Raw genomic sequence first — 24,057 nt, 5'->3', positions numbered from 1 at the left:
AGTTATTCTCTATTCTTTTTAATGATTTGTGCTTTGTAAATATTACAAATGCATGATTACTCACCAGACCACTTCTTTGACTGAGCACATCCGGTTTCACTGAACTCATTTTATTGCTAAGAATAAAATATTCATCTTTATGGCATTTGGCATGAATAAGTAAGATGAGCATCTAAACAATAACATTTCTAGACCACACGATATACATATTCTTCAAAATATCAATTAAAAAAATGTATGAAACTTACATTACTGTTGAATTAAACATTAAAAACTTACTTTTTTCTTCTGTTTTTATCTAGAACAAAAGTTATAAGTATTTATTCACGCGCAACACTTTGGTCTGCTCTGTTTTTTAAGGTAATCTCATATGATGGATTCTGTATTGAACAGCATGGAGTTTTTATTTCGTTAATGTGACTTACTTGCAAACCAGCACAGACAGATGAGTCCAATGAATCCAAACAAAATGACACCAACAGTAGAAACCAGAATTATAAACAGTCCGCCTGTGTCAAAACATGACCAACTCTTGAATGTATGTTTAGTATTATGGGTGTTTTTTTTATGTTCAGTCAGTCTATCAGTGTGTGCTTGGAAAGCAAATGTTCCACGTACATTTAAAAGATGTTGATTAGAAGTAAAGGATTTAGAGTAAAACCTGGTTCGGGTTGTTGAGTTTCAGGATGAGCTGTTGAAGTGTGAACAGCTGTAAGAGAACAAACCTCAAATATGATCTTGACCACAAACGCATCAGAATTATCTGAAAGCTGAATAAATAATAAATACGGTTTACATTGACGTATGCTTTGTTAGGATAGAACATTATTTGACTTATAATAAACTATTGGAATATCTGTATTCAAAGGATTAAAAGCAATCTAATGTAAACACAAATAAAAACATACTGGACTATTTTGTAAATACACTGTAAAAACTTCTGGGTTCCACACAATTTGTGTTGGAGCAACATAAAAGAATTAAGTTAACTTATTAGTTTTTGAACATTTAGGTGAATTGAACATTAAGACAATTAAGCTGTCCTCCAAAAACTCGATAATTGTGTCGTTTCAGCTCATTTTATAGATTTAGTTGGAACAAACAGCAAATGTACTTTATTCAGTGGACACACAGTATTAGTTCATAAAAATGCATGAATAAAACATAATCATGCTTAAATATTGTAATTCTTAGCACTGATAATCATTAGCCTCATTATTATTAACTTCTTAATGAACTTCCTACTTGCATTCAGGAATTACCACAATTAGTATAATGCCTAACCCTAACCAAGGCTTGCAAAATCTGGTAGCCCTAATTCCCAGGGCTATTGTTTTTTCAGTCGGGCTAACAAAATCTATCTACAACTTGCCTGGCGGGCTATGTAGATAACTATGTAGATAGATTTAGTGAAAATGTCACCAGTAGATGCTATCACAAACATTTGAGAAGTGATTAAGTTTGACTATTTTATTGTAAGTAGATTTTATTGCAGAATTTGTAATAAACTTACTCTGGACTGTTACTGTCACTGGATCAGACTGAGGAGATGGTATTTGATTTTGTCCATTCTTCACGGTGTAGAAGCAGGTTATTCTTACTGATGAACTTTGAGCTCCAGACCAAACATTGATCTGAGATGCAGTGAGTGAGAGCTGACATGAAGAGCTCACTTTTGAGTTACTTTCTCTTCCATATTTGTTGAAGAAACACATCTCCATCTTCAGCTCTTCAGTATTGTCACAGCTCAGCTCAACTGTGTCTGTTTCCTGAACAACTGAAGCAGACACTGACAGTCTGGCCTGAGGAAGACCTGATGAAGTACCGTCATTTTGTAATTTGTAACATTTGCATTCACAATTTATTTGATTAATTAAATAGTCATCTGGCCAAACTGTATTCATATTGCCATATATGTTGTAGAAAAACTAAATATTGCAATGTCAAAATTTTTCCAGTATTATGCAGCTTTAATTACAATATCAACACATCACATGTTGGTCAATGCTCTTATGTAAACTAACTCATCACTCATCAAACAATGGCTCTATGTTTGTATCCTAACCAGCTCAAATCATCGTCGCCTTGTCTAAATACTGCATGATAGAAGTTACTTTTTAGCAAGAACCTATACCAAAATGATAACATTTTGACTAACACTTATTTTGAAGTGAATCTTTTTGTAGTACAATAATCAATTGTTGCTAAAGCACTGGTAAACCTAAATCTGAAACAGAAAACAGAAGAACAGCAGTGAAATGTCTCACCTAAAACCGTCAGTTGGGCAGAATCAGACTCTGATGATGAGATTTCTGTGCCTCGCTCATATGCTGTGTAGTAGCAGTGAATGTCCACTATAGCAGGTGGTTTTCCACCAGTCCATCTGAGCACGTCAGCACCAGTGTACTCCAGCTCGCATGGTGGACTGACTTTTATTTCCTGCTTTTTGTTTTTAATGTAGAAATAACACTGATACACTGGAGAATTTGCTGGCGTCTCACAGCTGATCTTCACTGAACTGAACTCATGTATGTCCGCTGTAGAAAGGCGAACATAAGGGAATCCTGCAAGTAGATCAAACAATAATCACATCTCCTCATTCCTCACACATGCATCATTTTACAAATACATTTCATATTTAGTTTGAATCATAATCAAATGTAAGCTCTTGTCTTTGCAACAGCACACAACTACTTTACACTGATTCTTCTTCTTCCTACTCCTCCTTCCTTTCCACTGCAAAAAATGCTTTTGTTTTTGTCTTGTTTCAAGTCAAAATATCTAAAGATTAAATTTGTGAAGCAGTTTTTAGACCAGCAAAATAATCTGCCAAATAATTGTATGCCAAAATGAAAAACAAGATTATTTTGCTTACCCTATTTGCATAATTGTTTGCTTGTTTTAACCAAAAGCTATATTTTTTAGCAAAATAAACGACTACATTTTTGTCTAGAAAATGCTTCTTGATTTAAATATTTTTAGATATTTGGACAAAAAAACAAGACAAAAAAAATAAACTACTTATGTTCCAGAAACCATGCTGTCAAGAATCTAAATTCAAAACAAACTCCTCAAGACCGTTTGTCACATTAACTTCAAATGTTGCATGCATCTTTTAGAGCAGGAATGCCCAAACTCGGTCCTGGAGGGCCAGTGTCCTGCAGATTTTACCTCCAACTTGCCTCAACACACCTGTATAGATCTTTCTAGAATGCCTAGTATAAGCTTGATTAGCTAGCATAGGTGTGCCTGATAGGGGTTGGAACTAAACTTTGCAGGACGCTGGCCATACAGGACCAAGTTTGGGCACCCCTGTTCTAGAGACTGTAAAAACCAAAAATTACCAAATCAATTTGAATTCATCTCATAGATTGTGTTAGAGTTTGAGAAGTATATTGAGCCGCTTCAAAATGAATTAGCTTAAATCTGCCAAACTCTTTTACTAATTAAAATAGTTTTAATCTTTTTTGTTATTAGTGTGTAGAGATTCGTGGGGGAAAAATAGCAACTCAAAATGGCTGATTACCAACACCATACTGTACAATTTTGTCTGCTAAAGATAACCACAAGATAAGAAATCTACTGCTTTTTCACATTTCTTTGATTAATATGTTTTAACATCTGATCAAATTTTCTTACATCGATGTTTACAGAACATACACGTTAGTATCTTGTTCTAATACATTACATAGAATAATGTTCAATTCAAGTTTACTTGTAAAGCAGTTTTCACAATTATTATCATTCTAAAGCAACTTCACAAAAGGTGCACATCTTTACATTAAAGTCAAAATTTGAAAAGTTAAGGAGTTTGTTTTAAGGGTTGGTAGTATGCAAACATAGTTAAGCTATAAAATATATAAAAATCATATCATATAATAACACATCATATTAAAAAAAAGACGTGGCCATGTCGAATTAAATTAATACAGCCTTTTCATTGTTATAACACAGCTGAAGTGAAACTAATATTCATTTTCTCTCATGGTAAAATTCAACTTTTAACAATAAAAAATAACCTCACTACAAATGTAAACATGTCATATTTAATAATCACTTACTGTAAGACTGAACCACTAAAAAGAGCTGAAAAACAATAAAGATGATCATGTTTGAGTGTGAGAAAGCAGACACGTCTCAACCACAGAATGAAACTCACATAAGGGTAAATTAGGAAGTGGAACAAAAGACCACAGGAAACCTATTTATGTTTTAATGTGCAGTCGGTCTGTAAAGATCAACGTTAATCTTAAGGTCACCGTTGTTTGCGCATTAAAAAACTTGCAACTTTTTAAAAAAGTTTTAAACATTGTAAACTCAAAAAAATGGTGGGTTGTGTTAACCAAACGTTGAGTCAATTGGGACAAACCCATTGTTGGTTTACTTTTTTTTTTATTATTCAATTTAAATGACATTTTTCAACCAAATTAATGGGTTTGTCCATATCTGATCTAGGGTTGGGTTAAAACCTAGCATATCTTCAAATGTAACAGGAGCACTCTGTATGATACAATATGATGAGTATTCTTTTGTAGTCTTCAGAGTGACAACACCCAGCAAGAAATTTTGTGTTTAATAGACAAATTACCAACCTTCGTCACACATGATGTCACACGAGTTCCTGGTTGCAAAAAGAGACTGCTGGCAATAGTAAACATGTCATGTTGTGTAGTAGGATGCTAAATTTGAAAGTAAAAAAATTAAAATTCTTAACTTTTACTGTACACCACACTGCTTTAATGCCAACCACAGACGTCTTTGGCTAAAAGAGAGCTGAATGAAGTGATGACCTAATTAGAAATGCTGGACTCTGCAGTTCTCATGTTATATCAGATAAGTTCACGCTATGCTGAATCATACACATTACTCATTTTTGATTGCAGCAATGATTTCAGCAAAAACAGTTATATATGTTTAATTAAACTGCGGACACTGAATGCTAAGAATGAAACGTAAACGTGTAAGTTATTAAGGTAAACTTGGTTTTATATTCACACATTCATTCAGTGATAACTTGTGACGCACTCGCTATATTGTTTTCCCTGGCACTTTGAATATTCGGTCTGAAATAACCTGCAAGTGTGACTTGAAAACAACATTAACACTGTTTATTTGACTGTGAACAATGCTGTACGTTGATAGTCATTGGCTGCTTATATGATTTCGCTTTTTAGAGTTTGCAAAATGCAAATAATACTTTATGAAATTATATTACTAAGGAGAAAGTCCGAATGTGCGAATATAAAACCAACTTTACCTCTATGTGTAATTTCACATACCCTGCCATACAGGTGTAGTTTGCTGTCAGAATGCAGTTGTTTTGCTTGTTAATGATTATCCAGGCGTTGTATAACGTTAGCTTTATCTTTTTTCTTTGGCTAGGCAGAACCTCGTTTTTAGCACTACATGGTTTTGAATCTGGTAATCATAGAACATTTCTTACACATGACCACACAGAACAACATTGTTGGCATCCAAAGACTTGTAGGCCTTTAACTTCTCTCTTGTAAAATCACTTGAAGCTTCAATGAGATTGGATATTTGGGGCTGAATGCATTTCATCTTATCCAATATTGATTGGGAGGGCGCTATCGCAAATAGACCTGTCAGATGAACGCCGCTCACTTTAATGTTAATTTTGCCGAACCACTGCTTATCACTGGGTGACAGGCTGTTATAATACGCTGAAAGCATTCTGTTAATAATATATATAATATGCAGTCAATATAAATTATTTCTAAGACAACAACAAACTTTACTGGACATTCCGTCGCTGCCACCTTGCGGATGTCATGCCACTTTGGTGCGCGCGCGCATCCTGAATGTTTACAAACATGGTAATTTGTCTATAGACATCTAATAGACATCTAAATGTAGACAGCTTGGCTAAAACAAGGCTAAACTTGTTCTGTCAGTGAAAATCTAATAGACATCTAAGAATAGCCCAAAACAACACTAGTCGTCAAATAGACAGATTAGACCGACTTTATATGTGTAGTCATTCATTTCTGTTTAATTGATGACTATAGTCTAGTTTTGGCCTATACTTGGATGTCTATTAGATTTTCACTGACAGCCCAAATTTAGCCTTGTTTAAGACAAGATGACTATGTTTAGACGTCTATTAGACATCTGTTAGAGATCTTTTAAAAAAACAAATGCTTGCTGGGCAGAAGGTCTGGGTGTCACCACAACTTTCATTAGCCTAAGATGACTGACATGTAAAGAAACCAATCACAGTTTGCAGTTTGTTCAACATCTTGTTTAGTCCTGTGATAAGATAAAGTTGATGCGTAGACCAGTGATCAGTGAATAAATCATCCATTTATGTTTTCTTCAGTCGAGATCAAGAGCCATGGAATTCACACACTACTGCATTTCCAGTGTTTTGTGAACCCTGAAAATTGCTCATTGACAGTTGGAAGAAACCAATGTTTTTCTGACCTTTTTAAAGTTTAAAAGCAAAAGCTTGTATAATCACTTTGTCTTTTGAAAAGTAAAAACGCTTTCTCCAGTTTAGAAAATCTACTTTTGGTTTGTTCCCGTAGTGTGTAATGTAAATACAGATGTCAAATATGTCTCACTTTTAAACCACAAAAACTGAAGTGAATAATGAGATATAGTATAAGTAAATATACTAGTATTAGTGAGTAGTGAATAAATCAGAATCGGGCATCAAGACCTGCAATGTAATTCTGGGCTTTAAGAACTAATGCACAGTCTCTATATAGTAATATCTTTACAATTTCTGTCTTAACTGCATTTGTGCATCCATACTCGGGTATACACACAAATAAAAATATTTGGTATTAGCTTGCTATGCAATACTCATTGTTCACACATGGTTATAAAGGCCTGTTCACACGATGAATGCAATTGATTAATAAAAATATAATAAACACTAAATTTGCATTTACAATAAGGGTCAATAATAGCTCCATGAGACTAAACTGAAAATTCCACAGAAAAAAGATACATAATTTTAATGAACATATCTGTTTTCTATGCCTGAGAAAGAGAATTGCAGATTAAATAATTATGTAATATAAATGTACAGTATATGATATGCTGCAGTTTTGTATCTTCAGGCAGTGTTGGACAGATGAGATCTGTCAAATATTAGAGGAGTTGCTGGGAGAATTTGTACAAGTTTCAGGTTTTCCTTTTTTGGTATTTTTGTCTTTTCATAGATGTGATCAGCAGTTGTCCTCGTTATTCTATAATTTGAGCACATCTATGTAACTGGTGAATGTCGGTCAGGGGTGATCTAACTCAAGGTAAAGTCTGTAGATGGGATACAGTTGTGGATACTTGTATCAAAATAGCATCATTTTTGTGACATTCTACAACAATAATTAATATTTATTAATAAGCCGAGTGTGTTCTCGTTGTTGCCTGTAGCATGATGAAGTACTGGATTAGGTCCAACACATAGTAGATGTACTGTACATGTGCAAGCGGTTGTTGCAAGAACAATAATTATTTATGTTAATTATCAAATTACCCATTACATTGTTTGCTATTAAGTCTACACCTATTCTAAACCCAACCCTCACAGTAGCATGGGTATTATAATGAGCATTATTGAATGAATTTTTGATTTCAACATTTTGATGCAAGATTATGGTGAAACAAGTTTATCAATCGCAAGTTCTGAACATTTTAGATGTGGTATTTTAAACATGACAAAAATTCCTGTATGAAGTAGTAAAATTTAGAAGACAAAAAACTAAATTAAAATGATTCACTCAGTCTTTGTTGAGTGTATGTGTAGTAATGTATAAAAGCATGCAGAAGAAGTGAAGAGAGTGACTACACAGGAAATAATGCAAACAAACGTAGATTATTAGATGGAAACAAGCTACAGTTCATTTTTATTTTGTTAGCACTAATATGCAATACATAATAAAAATAATAAGTCGTAGAAGTTAGATTTAATATTTCATAAGCTTAAAGATCTGTACTGATTACAGTCCCAAATTTACAGTCTCAAATCTGATATTTAAAGATATACATAGCATGTGTATATAGCATGTGTATATAAAGTACATAACAAAAATATGTTCTCCTATAATAAAGCATTCAAATAAGTATGCACTTATGCAGTATGTGAATTACTGATAAAGTGGAACACGATTAATTTTATCCGTCAAATACCCCCACTACATTACATAGACTTGCATTGTTTTTATATCCGGTTACTGTCTATACTGTCTATGGCCTTAACTCAACCCTTACAGAAACAAGTGTCATAATAGTAATAAAAATGTGTTCTGGACAATGTATAAGTATTTTAATTTGCGAGGAACAGTGAAATGTCCTCACTGAGTCGTTTTTATATTTCCCTATAAGTGAGAACAAATGAGCCCTCACAAATATAGCTAAACCAGTACACACACACTGATCAAACTACAGGTGGCACTATAGTAATACACACGTATGTTTTACTCGTCTCAGAAACAGTCAACCTTAACCCTAAACTCTTTGTCTAATTAACTTAATGTTTAGCCTCTTCTAGATAGAAGGATAAGATGAACAAATGAATTTAACTTTTTTGCTTTCTTAGATATACTTTGATAAGTAAATTGAGCCATGGCTTCGAAATGAATTTTCTTTTAACTTCCAAACTTTTTGATTAATTAAAATAGTTTGATCTACATTTATCTTTAATGTGTTTAGATGCCATGCAACATTCTATGTGATCAGTTTTGTGAATTAGGCTGCAATAAGAAATAGGCAGCTCAAAATGGCTGATGAACCACACCATATACTGTGCTGTTGTTGTCCGCTAAAAATAACCACCGCATGAGAAATCAGCTTTGTTAATTGCTTTTTTTAATTTGTTTACGCCTGTTTCCATATTCAAATTTTTCAGAACATATATTTGAGCAACAAATTGTAATTGAGAACATGGTATCATAGAGTAATATTAACATATTATTTTATATCCCTTATAAGAGACATACCTTATTTGAAAAAACACATGGCCGTGTCCAATTAATATGACCATTTTATATGTATAACATATCTGAATTTAAACAAATATGCATGTTCACATGTGGTGAAATTCAACAGTAAACCTTTGTAAAAACTCTCACTACCAATGAAGTCCTGTCATATTTAATAATTTAATCACTTACCATATGACTGAACCGCCATACAGAGCTGAAAAACAATGAAGATAAACATCTCCATTACAGTGAGTGTGAGAAGTGAGACTTGTCTCAACTTCAGAATGAGACTTACACAAAGGGTAAAGGGGGGCTACAAGACCACAGGAAACCTATTTATGTTTTCATGTGCAGTCGGTCTATAAGGTGAACGTTGCTACTGAGGTCACGTGTAGTATTTTTGTGCCATTTGTGACATTTTAACACCTGTATTTACATTTTACTCTATTTGGAGGTTCAACAGGTTGTGTAGTATTGTTCAGCCAGATCTTCAGATATAAGGTCTGGGTGTCATCGCAGCTTTTATTAGTCTGACATGACTGACATGTAAACCAAGCGGTCACAGTTTGCTGTTCAGCATCATGTTTAGTCCTGTGAAAATGTTGATGTGGAGACCAGTGTTCAGTGAATAAAAAGTTCCATTATTGCTGCCATATTTCGTTTTTCTGCAATATACAGTATATTGTGACTTGAATACAATTGAATTGCTGTATTTGAAAATAATTACTAATTTTAAATTGATTGGAGTGATTTTGTAAGGTTATGCATCTACATAAAATATAATAAAGATTACAAGCATATTTAAAAATAAACTGTAAACAAATTATTTACAAGTTTATGTGGCTGTTGTCAGGGCTCCACCAGTAGAGGGCACTGTTGAAGCTGAATAGAAAACCCATCTGTAAATTTAGTGATGCCAGTGTGACCTCAAAAAAATGTTCAAACTGGAAGAAAAAAAATTATCCCTCATGTAACTTTCTAGTGCTGCACCTGGGCAGGGTTACGCCAGCTATCTGTAAAATCTTTCATAAACTGGAATGTAAAGTCAACACTAGGGGTTTTGTAACTACTAGCTGGTTTGTATCTAAATCTGCTCTCACTTCAGTTGCACCACATGTTCTTAAGGCAAACCGTAGTTAGTAGGTTGTAAGCGATCTGTAAAGTCATGCATAGTCGCATTGAATGACATAATATCCAATAAAAATCACTTAAATCGTTAAACTGCTTGAAAATTCTGTAACTAATACTGCTTTTTATAACTGTCCTATGAAAATTAAATAATAAATGACAGTCAGTCTCAAAACTTTAAGGTCTCAAAACTCAGGGCTTCTGGTAGTACCTAGAATAGCAAAGTCGAGTAAAGGAGGTCGAGCCTTCTCATTTATAGCTCCTAAACTCTGGAATAGCCTTCCTGATAATGTCCGAGGCTCAGACACACTCTCCCAATTCAAAACTAGATTAAAGACCTATCTGTTCAGTAAAGCATACACTTAGTGCACCACTTAGGGGGCTTCCACACAGGTTATGCATCTTGCTGATATACACTGTGAACATCAGCTACGCTAATTATTTTCTTTATTCTCCATTTCCACCTGGGGATACTCTTCCTGAGGCCCGCAGACTATGCAGAGTCACTGATTCGATCCAAGACCAACGACGAGATGATCCCAAGGTTTTTTATATCCTGGACCTGGCCGAATCCTGAGCAGCTACTGTGATGGTCATGGAGGAGTGGAGAACATGAGACTGATTCCTGTGACGCTCCAGAGACAGACGAGTCTTCGCTGAGGCCAGCTTCCAGCCTCCGCCACTGAGACTGCAGCTCTGCACAAGACGTTTGGCCAGCGGAGAAATTAAAATGGTTGTGCCCAACTGAGCCTGGTTTCTCTCAAGGTTTTTTTTTTCTTCACTTCCGCCATTATTGAAGTTTTTTTTCCCTCTCTGCTGTCGCCACTGGCTTGCATGGTTCGGGATCTGTAGAGCTGCGCATCGTTGGATTTGCTCTTCAGTGTTTGGACTCTCAGTAGTGATTATTAAACCACACTGAACTGAGCTCAACTGAACTGAACTTAAACACTACAAACTGAATTACACTGTTCCTATTGAATTACACTGTTCCTATTTACTATGACCTTTTATGTGAAGCTGCTTTGACACAATCTACATTGTATAAGCACTATACAAATAAAGGTGAATTGAATTGAATTGAATCAGTCACTAATTACAGACGACGCACATACTGTACATTTTTTTATATCGTACAAGTTAAAGAGAAATGAGCAGGGAGAATTATTCAGTCATGAAGAAATTCTTGTTTTAATTGGGGGACACAATTAACACAAAACTCTTCTTTCGCAAACTGAAAACAATGGGATATTTGGGAGGAAAATGAGGGTGTGAGCTGAGGGAAATCTTTTTTCATAATTATCAGGAGCTTCTCAATGTAAACTAATATCACTGTCATCTCTTTTCTACCGTTATACGTGGGGGTTTGCAGCCGTAAAAATTTAATTCGAACTTAATGTCATGTTTAAACTAAGTTTAGTGGTGCAGTACAAAAATATTTAGTAATGTGCAAGTTGTAATGTTTGGGAAGGCTAAATTGTCTGTAGTGTGATTTTGAAAACACTACTGCATAATGATAACAGACATCATTGTTTTTAGGATTTTATAAGTAGGTGTCATTAAATAAACCTTAACTTAATATAATAACACCGATTTTATATTCTAAAAGACAAAAATGTGCTCACATGTTTCTGGCTGTCTGGAGGAATCAGAAAGAGGACTGCTGTGGAAAAAGTAGTATATTACTAGATTACAACATGAAATAGTGCTCTATAAATACATTGAAAAGTGAGCTGGGCACTTTCAGTATTATAATCAATATGCTAAAAAACAAATCACTTGGTGTTTTCAATACTTTAAAAAATCTGCAGTGTACTTAAATGGCATGCTAATATTTTTAATTTAAAAATAAATAAATGTCACCTGCCTTAGTAGCTGTACTTTAAAAAAATCTGCAGTGTACTTAAATGGCATGCTAATATTTTTAATTTAAAAATAAATAAATGTCACCTGCTTTAGTAGCTGTCAAGGCTGAAAATAGAATTTATATTGAAATCATTATACAATATAACGTAATATCAGAAAAGTTCTGTTAAAAATTCTCTACAGTTACTTTGAGATCATTTCACCTTTTGTCGTTTTTGTGGAAGTCAAAGGGTCACCAGTAGATGCTATCACAAACCGTTGAGAAGTGAATAACATTTACTGTTTTATTTTAAGTAGATGAGTTATTGCAAAATTTTAATCAACTTACTCGTGACAGTTACTGTCACTGAATCAGACTGAGGAGATGGTATTTGACCGTCTCCATTCTTCACAGTGTAGAAGCTGGTTATTCTCACTGATGAACTCTGATTTCCAGACCGAACACTGATCTGACATCCAGTGAGAGAGAGTTGACATAAAGAGCTCACTTTTGAGTTACTTTCTCTTCCATTAATGTTGAAAAGCTCTTCAGTATTCTCACAGCTCAGCTCAACTTTGTCTGTTTCCTAAACGACTGAAGCAGACGCTGTCAGACAAAACATTTATTTAGATGTTTCATCCTGTCAGTTGTTTTGTAATTTGTAAGTTTGGAGTGCAAACAAAAGCACAGACATTTGTATTCATGATTTATTAATTCAGTGATGTTTCGTCATTATTTGGTTAAACAAAATGCAATGTACAATCTGTATTACAATAAGTTCACTAGTTGGTCAATCATCTAAACCATCACTGATTGAACAATGGATCTTGGATTGGACAACAAAAGGTCTGGTTTTCATTAGCCTAAGATGACTGACATGTAAAGCAACCAATTACAGTTTGCTTAGTTCAGCATCATGTTTAGTGCTGAGAAAAGGTAAAGTTGATGCCAATATCAGTGTTCAGTTCCAAGAAACCAATGTTTTTCTGACCTTTAAAGATAAAAAGCAAAAGCTTGTATAATCACTTTGTCTGCACCATTTTACATTTGAAAATTAAAGAGAGATTCTACCATTTAGAACATCTACGTTAGGTTGGTTCCCCAAGTGTGTAATGTAAATACTGATGTCAAATATGGGTCATATTTAAACTATGTAAGCTGGTTGCTTAATTAATCAGATAGTGAATAAATCAGAATTGGGCATCAAGACCTGCAATGTAATTTTGGGCTTTCAGAAATAAGGCATGGTCTGTATGCATACAATATTAATAATGCATGCAGTATACTAATACACTTGCTATTTTTTCCTGAGCTGTATTTGTATTTAATACTGATCCACACTCAAGTATACACAAAAGTAAACTTTGTTTGGTATGAGCTTGTTATCTGATACCCTGCTCATTGGGTTCACACTTACACAAATGATGATAATGATGAATAAAAATATAACAACTCTAAATTTCATCCACAGCAAGGGTTGATAATGGCAGCACTTTATGGAAACTCTTAATGAGCATATCTATGCCTGAGAACTGCAGATTAAAAAGTAATGTAAGCAAACTGTACATTATATGATCTGCTGCAGTTTTGGATCTTTAGGAAGTGTTGGATAGATGGGATCTGTCAAATACTGGAGGAGGAGTTGTTGGGAGAATTAGTTATTTTGCTTAGTAATACAAGTGTAGCGTAGGTCTGCTTGCGAAGTGCTATGCAGGTAAACCTCACTCTTCTGACCTCAAAAGGTGCTCTAGCGACAGAGATTAGAGACCATGGTCTTTAGCCTACTTGTTAGAGCAAACGACTCTCATGCAAAGAATCACCAGTTCCATCCTAGCTCAGACAGGGTTGGGTGCGGAAGGACCAGTGGGTTACACAAGTTTCAGGATTTCGGTTTGGTATTCTTTTCTTTACATGGATGTAACCAGAATTTGAACTGTAATGTAATCTAATTTAATGTAATGTGCATTTTTATAGCGCATTTTGTGTATGGCCATACACCCAAAGCACTTCACAATCATGCATCCACTTGGATGATGCGACGGCAGCCACAGGACAACGGCACCAGTGCGCTCACCACACACCAGCTATTGGTGGAGTAGAGAGACAGTGATAGAGCGATTCGGTGGATGGGGATAATTAGAAGGCCATGATCGTAAGGGCTGATTAAGGGCACTGTGGCCAACTATTTTCAATGAAAAGATGCTAAGCTCTGCCCGATAATCCCTAGATTACGTTCTACGTCAATTTGCATATTAATGACGTCATCACGTTTTACCATTTCTGTTTGTTTAACAACCCATTTTCAATAAAGGGGTATTTATATTTGCACTACTGTTTGCACTACTGTATATAAGCATGTCAATTTAACTAAATTGATTGCTGGTTGAATACAGGAAATCATTATAGATGTGTAGTTAATTTGCAGTAGGCTAATCTCTCAGATGTAATAAAATCTGTTATTGTGCAGTAATATCTGTTGTCTATTGTGAACAAGAAAAGACTAAACGGTCAAATCAAATTGGTAAAATAAAGGAGAAGCAGATTGGTTTGACTGTACAATGGAAATACCTTCACACTGCTCGTGCTAAATCATTTGCCATCAGTACACAGTGGGGGGATCTGCTGTCAGGCTGCAGGTGGGAGAGACTGCTGTACAAGGACTGGGCTGCCTGTTAGTGCTCTGAGGCAGGGGAGGGGCCGGCAGCATCACCCGCAGCTCATTGAGAAGAGTAGGGATGGTACAGTATGGACAAATGACAGTCTATAAAAATGTCCAGTAACAGCTTTTTTGAAGATTTTTCGCCAAGGGGATCAGGTCCAATACGTAGTGTATGGACATGTGCAAGTGGTTGTTTCTAGAAACAGGAATTATTTATATTAATTATAAAATTACCCATTACATTGATTTGTTATTAACGTCTACACCTACCCCAACCCTAAACACAACTCTCACAGCAGCATGAGTGTTACAATGACCATTATTGAATACATTTTTGATCTTTCAGTGATTTGAGGCATGATAATGGTAAAACATTATCAATGACAGTATCTGAATATTTTAGATGTAGTATTTTAAACTTTGAGGCGACGCGGTGGCGCAGTAAGTAGTGCTGTCGTCTCACAGCCAGAAGGTCACTGGTTCGAGCCTCGGCTGGGTCAGTTGGCATTTCTGTGTGAAGTTTGCATGTTCTCCCCGCGTTCGCGTTGGTTTCCCCCACAGTCCAAAGACATGCAATACAGGTGAATTGGGTAGGCTAAAATTGTCCGTTGTGTAGGAGTGTGATTGAGTGTGTATGGATGTTTCCCAGTGATGGGTTGCAGCTGGAAGGGCATCCACTGTGTGTAAAACATGTGCTGGATAAGTTGGCGGTTCATTTCGCTGTGGCGATCCCAGATTAATAAAGGGACTAAGCTGAAAAGAAAATAAATGAATGAATGAATTTTAAACTTGACAAAAATATCTGTATGAACAGATACCCCAACTACCAACCTCCCCCCCCCTCCTCCGGTCTTCTGTTTACATGATCATAACTCACCTCAGCCTTAACAACTCAACCCCGTTATCACTTAATGCAATCATAAGCACAACCACCACCCCCCAACCCCAGGCTTCTCTTTGCGCATTCATAAGCGCTTAAACATACCCACCACCCCCCACCCCCTCTCCCAACGCATTTGTGCTACACCACTGTGTATGGAGTAGTTGAATTTTGAAAAAAATAACAATCAATTCAAATGATTCACACAGTAGTCACTTTATTGAGTGAATGTGTAATAATGAATGCATAAAAGCAGAAGTGAAGAGAGCTTTTATACAGGAAGTAATAATGCAGACTGAAGTAGATTGTTAGATTGAAACATGCTACAGTTACAATTTTTATTTTGTTAGAACTAATATGCAATACAACAGTTAATAAAAACTGAAATTCATCAATTTGATATTTTCAGCTGTACATAGCATGTTTTACAAAAATATGTTCTCATATAGTGAAGCTTTTCAAATAAGTGTGCACTTATACAGCATGTGAATTACTGATAAAGGAGTGCAAGATCATTCTTTGGGGTCAAGGCAGAAATAAAGCCTCGAGTCTGTCAAAAGACAAAAGAAAAAGTGTTACAACAAACACGTGTATTTATGATCGCATTTCATGATATTGAGCTAATTTCAAGTTAGTACACTACTCAATATGATTAGATAACGAGACCATTTCAAGGTTAGTTTTTGTTTTGTGAAATATTCAGAATATTAGTTTTGTGACCAACCTTCAGAGTGAGTGTGAACATGCGGAGGAACAGCTGAAACAAAGATCTCAGAGTAAATATTACCAAGAAAAAAACTACCACTGCATAATGACAACAGACATCATTTTTTTTATCACTGTCAGTGTCATTAGATAATCATTTTAATTTAACTTAACAAATTATATTCTAATAGAAAAAAAGTGTTTCTGAGAGTCTGGCGGAACCTGGAGTCAGGACTGCTGTGAAAAAGTAGTACTGTTGGTTAATAGAGTTTCATAGAGCACTTTTAATGTTATAAACTGTATACTAAAAACATTATTATGACCAACTAGTACTGGTTTAGTCAATGTTAAATAAAAAGATGTTTTAAATTCTTTGGAAAATCAGCTGTGTGCTTAAATAGCATCAAAGTCCCTTTAAGGCAAGTCACCTTTGAAACGCTTGTGTATTCTGTCTGAATGGGCAAACGTCAAATTCTCCAAAACTGTTAGCCAAGCTTTAAATTACGCTACACATTTGGAATCACCAATAAAATTAAACAACCAACGTCTTATAAGTTTCATTTCTAAACATCCGAATCAAACAAAATTGGCATATTTTCAGGTTACCCGAGCTAATGCACATGCGCACTCAAAAGGAAGGAGATCACGACACAGACCTCATTTATGGCCGTTCTACAAATTATCATCCTCTCGAGAATGCTTTGCCTGATCGTGCTGGTCTTGTGAAGTAATACACAACTTGGTCTTGATGGCTAATCTCCAGAAATGACAGAGACCTTTTGTTTGCAGGGTTGTGGGTGTTTGAGTACTTACTGTCATGTAACGTGCGTTTGACAGGACTGAATGTACCTCGTGTACGTTTCATACAGATTACAAAACCAGAAAACTTTTGTTTTCAAGTGAACTTGGTTCATTTAAAAGTACAGATTTCATGCTTAATGTGGATATATTTCTTATGTCTGTGAAGCAAGTATTCGCTGAGATTCCAGTGTGTTTGTTGACCACCAAACTGTCATAAAGCAGACGTCTGGTCCGAGCTTCTCCGTCAGTCTATAGTGATTGATGATGCTCCTGTACTAGTAGACGGGGCTTCATTCGCCATATTGACCGTTACACTTTTCCGCATTCAAAACTATACGAGTGACATGTCTTGTGTATTTTATGGTTTTTTGATAGCATGCATATATTTTTGATTTAAAAATAATAAAAAAATCACCTACATGTTTTGATTGCTGTTGCTGAAGCTTTTGTAGTAGATGTCACTGTTGAGACTGAAAATAGAATTTGTGTTGACATTAATATTGCAACATATATAATAATATAACGTAATGTTCAATTGAAAATCCTCTACAGTTACATTGAGATCATTTCACCTTTTGTTGTTTTTGTGGAAGTTGTCAAAGGGTCACCAGTAGATGCTATCACAAACAGTTGAGAAGTGATTAAGTGTTTCTATTTTAATGTAAAGTAGATGAATTATTGCAGAATTTTAATAAAAAACTTACTTTGGACAGTTACTGTCACTGGATCAGACTGAGGAGATGGTGTTTGACTTTGTCCCTTCTTCACAGTGTAGAAGCAGGTTATGTTCACTGATGAACTCTGATCTCCAGACCAAACACTGATCTGAGATGCAGTGAGTGAGAGCTGACATGAAGAGCTCACTTTTGAGTTACTTTCTCTTCCATTAATGTCGAAGACACACATCTCCATCTTCAGCTCTTCAGTATTGTCACAGCTCAGCTCAACTGTGTCTGTTTCCTGAACAACTGAAGCAGACACTGACAGTCTGGCCTGAGGAAGACCTGAGGAAGGGGTAAAAAAATCTCAGCTTGCATAGTTTGTTTTTAAGGAATATTCTTACACCTAAGGAGAATTCTTACACCTTTTGACGGATGATTCTCTTAGTCAGTCATACTTATTAGTTTTTGTTATTAATTTATAATAGATATTTGAACCCCTCACATATTTAAATTCCATCATGTGTAGACCCAACAAGAATCGTGGATTAATGTTCTCTGCAGTTTACTTCTATTTAATATCACTATGTATTTTAACATTATATATAAATTGACTATACGATCTGAAGCATTCTCACGTCTGATGGTGACTGTGTTGCTCCTTGGTGATACAAAATCAATCTTGGCTGGTGTATAATCACAGTTTATCTGTCTGCTGTTCATCGACTGTGTGAAGAGTTTACTATAGCTTAGATAAAACATACAAACATGATTGTTTCCATTCTGACTCCTCTGAGAGAAACTTCTGATCAGACGAGTGCCATCCTCAGTGTAGAAACTACAGATGAATTCAGCTCTGACTGAAAGTGGTATTTCACATGATATTTCAGGCAGATAATCATCTCCACTAACACTGATAAAGGGTTTCTGAAGTGTGTCTGTAAAAAAAAAAAAAAAAAAAAATATACTGGACACTGGGAGTAACACCTTCCTTTAACATTGGAAAATACATGTGTAAACCAAATGATATAAAGGCATTTTTAACATGTACTTGCACCTGTTTTTTTAACTTCCCCTTTCTACTCAGAATTAGACTAGCAGTGCTAATGCTGAATTAGAAGGTTTCATTTTGTGAAAGCAGTGTTCTTACATGATATCTGCTCAGGAACTGTCCACTCAGTATAAAAGTGTAAAAAGGTCACAAATTACTATGGTTAAGGAACACTTAATATAAAGCAGGACAGTAATAATAATAATAATATTAATAATAAAATATTGTAATAACAGTTCGCAAAATGTTTCAAAACTCCACACGAGCAACAGCAGTGAAATGTCTCACCTAGAACAGTCACTGTGGCAGCAGGAGAATGAGATTATGTTTTCTTAATCCCTCTCTCATTTGTTGTGTAGTAGCAGGTAATGTCGACTGATTGAGGTGATTTTCCACCTGCCCAGATGAGCAATTCAGCACCAGAGAACTCCCGCTCACATGATGGACTGACTTTTATATTCTTCTCTTCTCTGTTTATTGTGAAATAACACTGATTCACTGTAACATCTGCTGGCGTCTCACAGCTGATCTTCACTGAGCTGAACTCACTAATGACATCTGAAGAAACACGAACAGTAGGAGCATCTGGAACAACAGATCAATCAATCAATCAGTCACATCTCCTCACTGACCACAGCACTATATGTTTCACATTTACATTCCAAATTCTGGTTGATATTTTAGGCATGTTTACAAAAAAAATCATTCTTGTACAAGACATGCAGATTGTTCTTCCGCTGTTCTTAATTATTTATAGTTTGTGTTTGAAAAAATTTTTTTTGCTGTTCAAACATGCATAAATAAACTCGATATTAAACATAATCGGCCACTTACTGTATGACTGAACCTCCATAAGCAGCTGAAAAGCAATGAAAACGAACAACTCCATTACAGCAAGAGTGAGAAAGACAGAATGAGTTTCACAAAATGAGTGAATACGGAAGTGATGCCACATACAGGAAACCCTTTAGTGTACTGGGCCATTTTAAATGTGGTCAAGTAAAAAAAGGGCATGCGTAAAACATATGCTGGAATAGTTAGTGGTTCCTTCATCTGTGGCAACCTCTGATGAATAAGGGACTAAGCCTGAGGAAAATGAATGAATGAATGAATGAATGGAAAATAACTGCACTTATTGCTGTATTGTGATTTACTTCAGAAGTAGGAAACAGAAGTTAAAACACTTCATATGACCATTATGAAACAAACATTGAAATGTTTTACTAAAACTTGGGTTTGTGAAACTTTTACTTCTGCCATAGGATTAAACATAATGAAAACCAACCTGATATTTAGATGCCATAACTGAAATTGTGTTATATTGAACTTAACTGTTGAACAAAGCAGGATGCAACTCATGAATCTGAAAATACCTTTTTTTTATTAATAGTTTAAAATAAACAGTAAATAAATTAAGTTTTGTTTTGTTGTCAGAGCTTCACCAGTAGAGGGCACTGTTGAAACTAAAAAGAGAACAGTGTTACAGAAAGTCATCCTTTAACAGTTCCATAACGTGAAATGGCTTTGATTCAAATTTGTACAAGGAAAAAAATATGCAAAAAATTACATTTTAGTCTGTAGCCCTTATGAGACTTTCTAGTGCTGCAACCAAAACTCAAATAACTGAGTTGATGCTGACTTGTTTTTTCTTTTCTTTTTTTGACTATCCTGGGCAACTGCTGCATAAAATGTACACTACCGGTCAAAAGTTGTTGTTTTTTAAAGAAAGTGATTCTGTTTATTATTATTATTATTATTATTATTATTATTAATAATAATGATACTTCTTATTAGAGTGATTTCTAAAGAATCATCCGACTGGAGTAATGAACCTGAAAATTCATCATTAAAATCACTGGAATAAATGATTAAATTAAATGATGAGCTACTTTTGAACCGTTTTTTATAGTGCAATAACATTTCACATTTTTATAATTTGTACTGTATTTTTGATTAAATAAATGCAGCCTTGATGAGCAGGAGAAGCTTATTTTAAAACATTTCAAAATCTTTAAAAGTAGTGTATGTCAGAATATTTGGCAGTTCATTCTGCTGTGGCAACGGCAACCCCTGATAAATTAGAAACTAAGCTCAAGGAAAATTAATGAATTGAAGGTCAATAACCTTATTCAGCGAGTAGTTGCACATAAAAGCACTTCACAGATTTATGGCAGTATATACTAGTTTAATGATCTATAACAAATTATTTAATTGCTACAATATTTATTTCTAGCAGGAAATGACATCAAAGTGGCCTTCTTTAATGTTCATTCATATTCATAAAAACAAATGTTAATTAATGTTATGTAATTTATCAGCTTTAAAACACAAATCGTAATATTTGTTGAAGAAATAAAACAGGTCAGTGGTGTTTTGAGCAGTGTCCAGAAGTAAACAGAGGTGTTTTCTCCATCTGGCAGGAGGTGTAGTTCACTTCTGTGAGAACATCATCAGAACCTGCAGAAAGACAGACTTTATTATCATATTTTAATATATCCTGCTGTTCAGTTTATGCACAGACATAGATTAAGCTGTACTTACTGATAGAGTGACACAGATAGATCAGAGCTATCAGTGCAGACAGAAATAATCCAACACCAGTGGAAACCAGCACTACTAAAAACCACGAGCCTGACAAACGTAATAAAATAAGGCTTTCATTTATATATGTTTGGAATAAGTGAATAATGAGATGTTTTAGTTGCATTATTTTAAAGTAACCGCCACATTATAACATCACAGAAATAGTGAATTGTAAGGTTTAAGTTGTACAGATATTCAGAATATCAGTTTTGTGTCATGAGTGATTGAAGGACCTTCAGAGTGAGAATCATCAGGAACAGCTGAAACAGAAAAAACATATCAGATTAAATAATATAAGGCAATCTATGAAGTACTTACATAAGTGTTTCTATGCATATACCACTGTTAAGAAAACATTTAAAACAAGCTAATTTAATATTTGTAGACTACTTAAGTTAGTATGTACAAGTATAGGTTGTGATGATATGTAGTAGATGAGTTGTCAGGAAACCAGCCAATTATACTTGCAATAAAATTGTTATGAATGTGGTGTGGCAACAGATGAAGTTGCAAACGCAGCTTTAATTTGAGAATTGTCAAACAGGCAGGGGTCAAAAACAGGAACATTAGCAGTATAATAAAAAATGTAGCACAAGTGTAAAGCACAAGGTAAGAGCAGACAGAAAACAATAACAATCCAAAAACAGTCTAAAAAACAAGGCAGATAGGGCAAAACACGGGAAAACCAGAAAAAGAAAATGATTGATTAATGTCAACAACATGAAACAATACTGACCAGTGAAAGTAGCGAGGGACCGTTTTCACACGACTGTTATGACACAATTACTGGTCATCCACATCATAAATCCTTGAGCATTTTTAATAATTTTTTTTTTTTTTAAACTTATGTACATTTATATATATATATATATATATATATATATATATATATATATATATATATATATGAAGAGTTCAAATCCAAAACCCTCTAAATCCATTAGACCTCTTTTCTTGTAAATGAGCATTTTCTATCAGGCTTCTATGTAATGATTATATGTAATGATTGAGTTTTTAGCTAGTAAATAAAATATATTTTTTCATAAATGTCACTTTAGACAATTCTCTGTTTTTTAACAAGGTACATTTTCTTTTGCGTCAAAACCAGCTAAATCCACCTCAGCTTTTTTTTCTGCAAAAACCTCTAAATCCACATATCAAAACAAGTCAGTGTAATTAGTTGAAAAATCACTATGCAATTACAAATAATTTTACCAAACATAAAACACATTACACAAACTACCTAAAATACCTAAATCTGTCAAGTAAGTGTTGGTTCATTCCACTGTGATAAACCAGGGAAAAAAGCAAATGAAAAATGAATGAATGAGATATGTCAAGTAAATGCATTAATCAATATCATTAAAACTGACATTAATTAAATCTTAACAATCTGTTGTCATTTCTGATGTTTGGGATTCAGATTTAATGCAAGTAGAACAATTTAAACATTGAAAACATTGTAAGCTAAGCTTGTTCTATTCAAATAATGTAAAAACATTGTGAAACATCAATATCTGTGCATTGCTCATTAAAATAAAAAGCTTATCAGACGTATAGGTAATATGAAGTAATATAAATGTATAATTTTATACATTATATTTATATATATTTTTATATAGTTTTATAAAAATTGCTTACATTAGCAAATAAAACACAAGGTAGTCCTACTGGGCAAAAAGGGGATGTCTCTCAAACAATTTTAGAAGCTGCCATTCTTTCATTCATTCTCACCATACTTTGGTCTTGGTCCCTTGTTTATCCTTATAGCATGTGGGATAAAAGAACAGCATCTTCACTCTGTCTTTCGTGTAGCGCAGTTGCCGTTTAATGTATGGTAAATAAGACTCATTCAAAGTATCGTCACTGCGCAAAAACATTTTGAAGTAGGGGACGTTTTCATTTGCCATTCACTGACAGTTTCATCCAGTTCATTAAACTCTCTCTTTTAAAATCGAAATCGGAAGCAGAATAAAACCGTCTCCTCTTAAAAGCCGGTGTATCAGCGCGCTGCTACATTGAAAACATATGATTTGGTTCGCGCCTTCTGATTGGTTCTCGGAATATAGCGGCTTTTGCTGTCAAAGGCAAGTGCCGTTTAGTTTTTGCCAACTGTTATTTCTGAATGTGCTGATGCTGGGATTTAGATGATTTAAAGCAAATCTATTTGTTGATGTGTACTATGTGCCTAAAGCATTCACTCAATGTCATTAGCTCATTTTTGGCGGAAGTAACGTTTAGCGGCTTTTGCATCCGAACTCTTCATGTATTTACTTGTATTATATCATCTTTGCATCAAATTACTAGTGCAAGGTGTTTCTAATGCAGTGTCTATGGGTGGGAGAGTAAATTTGACATTGTTTTTTCTTCTGGCTTTTCTTTTGTGTCTCACACATTTTTTTTTCCTTTTTCCCAAAGTCTTGATAACGTTAGCGTTGAGTTTTTCTTTTATTGTTTAAGCAAATAGGATTGTAAAAAAATTTCTGCGCTCTAAGTTTATTCAACTATGACGTCTTCAGCTACTGAGAAACCCAGAAATGTGAAAAGGATTCATTATATGCAAGTCAGTAATGTCCTGCAGCTGTATTAAAGTCCAGATGATGAGTTTCAGGTGTTTAGTATAATAACTACAAGTGATTGTGGGAGGTAAAGTCTGGGTGAATGGCAGAAGTGCAGGATGGATGGCAGGAATGCTCTGTAATTAGTCTTGTGGGCACTCCAGCTTATAATAATGACAAATATATAAAAAAATATTGTAGGATCTGTGTAATTGTGTACAGTATAGTGAAGCTCTCTA

The 24,057-nt window shown here is 34.7% G+C and overlaps 1 protein-coding gene across 1 annotated transcript; it reads right to left on the bottom strand.

Moving 5' to 3' along the window:
* Positions 1–1,357: 1,357 nt before the first annotated feature.
* LOC130237098 (uncharacterized) lies at positions 1,358–4,605 on the bottom strand. Its single transcript, XM_056467905.1, has 4 exons — positions 4,593–4,605; positions 2,268–2,564; positions 1,514–1,813; positions 1,358–1,431 (listed from the first exon to the last, which is right to left on the bottom strand). The coding sequence occupies exons 1-4, from the start codon at positions 4,603–4,605 to the stop codon at positions 1,358–1,360; spliced, it is 684 nt and encodes a 227-aa protein (XP_056323880.1).
* Between the last annotated feature and the right edge of the window lie 19,452 nt (positions 4,606–24,057).

Source organism: Danio aesculapii, chromosome 11 (genome assembly GCF_903798145.1).
Source record: "Danio aesculapii chromosome 11, fDanAes4.1, whole genome shotgun sequence".
NCBI classification, from domain to species: Eukaryota; Metazoa; Chordata; class Actinopteri; order Cypriniformes; family Danionidae; genus Danio; species Danio aesculapii.
The sequence above is the reverse complement of the archived record's forward strand: the minus strand, read 5'-3'. Positions and strand labels throughout refer to the sequence as shown.

Excerpts from the sequence above, each read along its gene's own strand:
- LOC130237098 (XM_056467905.1), bottom strand. Across the intron at positions 1,814-2,267 it reads TGCCCAACTGACGGTTTTAG|GTCTTCCTCAGGCCAGACTG; the intron begins GTGAGACATTTC and ends GTACTTCATCAG. Across the intron at positions 1,432-1,513 it reads AGTGACAGTAACAGTCCAGA|CATCTACTGGTGACATTTTC; the intron begins GTAAGTTTATTA and ends TGTTTGTGATAG.